We start from the raw sequence: 3,866 nt of genomic DNA, 5'->3' as shown, positions 1-3,866 counted from the left end.
CATATAAAAAAAAAGGTGGTTTTAGTACATTGAGTTCTAACTGGTAAGTTTCATACCAAAAATTGAATCCTGTTATCTTTCACAGCATAGTGTAACGCCAAGCTCTTGTTATTTATTTACAAATTCAATAAAAAAATATAACTTCTTCCAAGTTACTGATGAATAAGAAGACATATTCTTTCCACAGGACACTAAAGATCTCCTTCAAGGTTGAAGACTTGTTCCTCACCATCAGGTAAAACTGTTTATCTGATATGAATAAAATTCTAACTATTTCATAGGACATGCTAATTTTGTCAAATATGTGCTGGTGAAATCTAATTGCACAACATCTAAGGTATTTCTCTAATGAACCAGTCTATTAGTTGTCAAAAAAGGAAATGAGGTTAATTTAGCCACTCCCCAACCTGGCCTGTCTCTAGCTAAGACTCAACCAGTCTGAATTTAAAGGTTTCTCTGAATTATAATATAGATCTAGGGTATCACTCACTTTTCTCCAAGATAAACTTCCCACTTCTAAACTAGCTACTTTTTGTTGTATGAATAAAGGCAATCCTTTATATTATCCCATATATTAGTTATATGTATTTAAAATCACAAGCCATCTGAAATTATAGTCATTTGAAAGTTCTTTTCCCCTACACCATACTGATTGGGAGAAAATTTTTGCACTCTATACAACTGATAAGTGACTGATCACAAAGATAAAACTAAGAACTCACACCACTGAACAAAAACAAAGTAAACAATGCAGTCAAAAAATGGACAGGAAAACTTAAAAAGACATTTCTCCAAAGAGGAAATGCAAATGGCCAACAGGCATATGAAAAAATGTTCAAAATTCCTGCAATCAGGAAAATGTAGATTAAAACCACAATGCGATACCACCTTACACCAATAAGAAAAATACATATTAAAAAACTAGCAACAACAAATGCTGGTGAGGATGTGGTGGAAAAGGAACTCTCCTACATTGCTGGTGGGAATGCAAACTGGTCCAACCACTATAGAAAGCTGTGTGAAGGTTCCTCAGACCACTAAAAATTGCTATCATATGAGCTATCACATAATCTAGCAATTCCACTACTAGGTATATACCCAAAGGACACAAAAACATTAATTCAAAATAACACCTGTACCCTATGTTTACTGCTGCACTATTTATAAAAGGTATGACTTGGAAATAACCCAAATGGCCAAAAATAGATGACTGGGTCAAGGAGATGTGGTATATAAACACAATGAAATATTATTCAGCAATAAAAAAGATGAACTCAAAAAAGATGAACTCACAGCAACATGGATGGAGCTAGAAGGGATTATGCTCAATGAAATTAAGTCAGAAGGAAAAAGAAAAATATCAAATGGTTTGACTTATAGGGGCAATATAGGGGAATCAAATAAGGAATTGGGGAAAACTAATAATAACAATAAAAAACACAATACAATGAAACAAAAATAATCAGACAACTATAAAACTGCAAGGGAGGGAGTGGGATCAAAACAAGTATGGGGAAAACACAAGAGACCTCAGTGATGGTGTACTGGTGAATTCGTGGTAGAAATTCTATGGGGACTACCCCTAAGAAAAGAAAGCAAACATTGTAAAAAATGAAAAATGGTGTAAAATATATATAAATAATCAAAAAATAAAAATCGTTTCCCCTATTCCATTTCTTAAAACAATTTTACTGAACTAAACCAAAAAGAAAATAGAATGAGCAAGGAAAAGTAGGTGTTATTGAAAGATTTCCAATATATCTTTGGCATCTGTCTTCATGTCCACTGAATTGACTGAGCTATCAACCAGTTTTTTCAAAGCATTATTATCTTATTTATAGGTTTGAGTTAAAGAACTTTCTAAATCTGTGTTCTTTTTAATCTAAGTCCTAAGTACAAATTTGCTACACATTGAGGCAGTTTTTTCATTTGTAGGTGTAAATTCATAATCTCTTGAAGGTAAAACTAGTATTGACTGTTGTTGCTTCAGACATATCTCCTCTAAACAGTCATTTATAAGGTTTTGTATGGAAAATAAAGTGACATTTCTAAGAGGTTATTCTGGGAGGAGGAAAGTCCTGCTTTATATACAGGTAATCAACAAGTAAAAAAATAAAATCAAAGAATCAGATATCAAATGATTCGATAAGCATTGGTAACAAACTATTCCTTATGTAAACAGGATGCAAAGAGTCCAGATGGTAGACAAGTTTTCTTTCTGAATTGGTATGCTAAAACTCTGCTATACTGTTATAAAAGAGTAGATTAGGACAGGTTGCTTAATTCCTGTGAATTAGTTTTTTTAGAGTAACAGCAGGAACACCTAACTATCCTTAGTTGTGTATTAAGTGTATTTTTATGTATTAAGTGCCATCACTGTCATAAACATTTTACATAAATTAACTCAATCTTCACTGAATGCCTCCCAAATAAATGCTATTGACAATTTCATCTTATTGATAGGAAAGAACTGGCACAGAAAGGCGAAGACACTTGCCCAAAGTCATACAGTTTCTAAGTGGCCCATGTTCAGTCTAGTTCTAAGCCTTCTCTCCTGTTAAGAGAAGCTAAATTCCTCTGAAGTCAGTAAAATTAGGTCTATGTTTTATGAGACTGTTCCATATATTAGGCAGTTAATCCAGTGTAAAGTCATGACTGAGGTGCTAGCATGTTTAATATAGCTTCTCTTCTATTATTTCCTATTACCATCCACAACTGCCTGCAGACATAAAGATGAGTTTGTGGGAGGAGTTCATCCATCCTTTGTATTTATGCTTCCAGCGCTAATCACCACCTCCATTTCAAACACATTGAAGGCAAAAGATTCCTACTATAAACACAAGTACAGAACACCTGGTGCCCTGTCTACCTCATTCTCCTCGCAAACTGTTTTGAACAGACAGTAGAGAATCTGCCTCCTCTGTACCTCGACCCTCCTTACTATCCCAGATGTCCAAAATGAACTTTCACCGTTTCCTTTGGAAAGGTAATTTTCCTAAGGTCCAAAACGGCAGCAGTTCCTCAGTAGCCATCTGTATGCTGCAATAGGGCTGAGGAGCAATTTCCTCAGGGAAAAAGGTGAAATACGAACTCAAGAATGTCAGGCTGGGAGGAAAGGTGTAGCGTGCAGAAAAGGGAAGAAAGAAGGGGGGTTGGAAGGCGCTGCTGACAGACTTGGAATTTCGTGCAGATTGGAGGCGGTGAATAGAAACCGACAAGCGGAGGGAGGGTCGAGTCACTAGAATCTGCTAAGGCTGAATTTTCTTGGATTTTTCCTTTCATGCATCTTAGACTCTCGCTTCACCAGAAACGAAGCCCCCCGGAGTCCTAACGGCCCGATCGGTCTGGCAGCGGACCAGCACGGCCGCCCGCCGCGCGGGTCCCAGGAGCACATCGCTGGCCGCTGGTCACGGCCCAGCCTTTCACTCACCGGTGCCCGGGAGGGTCGGCCGAGCGCGTCGCCCCCGGGCCAGGACCAGTGCCCCGGTGCGCGACGGCGGCCTCCTGGGCTTCCCCCGCAGCGGACAGCGCCTGGCCACTGGTGCGCTTCGCGGCCTGGCCCGCACCGAGCCCCTCCCGAGAGCCTGCACCCGGTGGTCCCGGAGTATCAGCCAAGCCGGGCTGGGGGGTTCTTACCTTTAACAGATTAGACGTCGCCATGTTCCTTCAACTTCGCCTCTCGCGAGACGGCGCGAGATTTCGGTGCGCTCCTGGCCCGGCCACAACGGGAGGCCGGGCGCCCGCCGGGCCGCCGGGGCCGTCGAAGCGAATCCAGCGCCGGGTCCCACCAGAACGCGACGCCGCGGACGGCGGTGACCTTACCCGGCCGGTCCGGCGACGTGGGTCGCAATGGGCCCATCGCGGGC

General features: G+C 40.9%; 1 protein-coding gene across 1 annotated transcript in view; it reads right to left on the bottom strand.

Annotated features, from left to right (window-relative positions):
- CUL5 (cullin 5) overlaps nucleotides 1-3,754 on the bottom strand; it is an 82,613-nt gene extending 78,859 nt beyond the window's left edge. Inside the window, exon 1 of the mRNA XM_004689075.2 lies at nucleotides 3,637-3,754. Within this exon, the coding sequence (XP_004689132.1) occupies nucleotides 3,637-3,660 (24 nt within the window). The 5' untranslated portion in view covers nucleotides 3,661-3,754. The remainder of the gene's footprint in view (nucleotides 1-3,636) is intronic.
- Nucleotides 3,755-3,866: the final 112 nt, after the last annotated feature.

This window comes from Condylura cristata, unplaced genomic scaffold (assembly GCF_000260355.1).
Source record: "Condylura cristata isolate star-nosed mole 26May11 unplaced genomic scaffold, ConCri1.0 scaffold00025, whole genome shotgun sequence".
In the NCBI taxonomy this organism is placed as follows: domain Eukaryota; kingdom Metazoa; phylum Chordata; class Mammalia; order Eulipotyphla; family Talpidae; genus Condylura; species Condylura cristata.
This window is presented reverse-complemented; position numbering and strand designations above follow the sequence as displayed.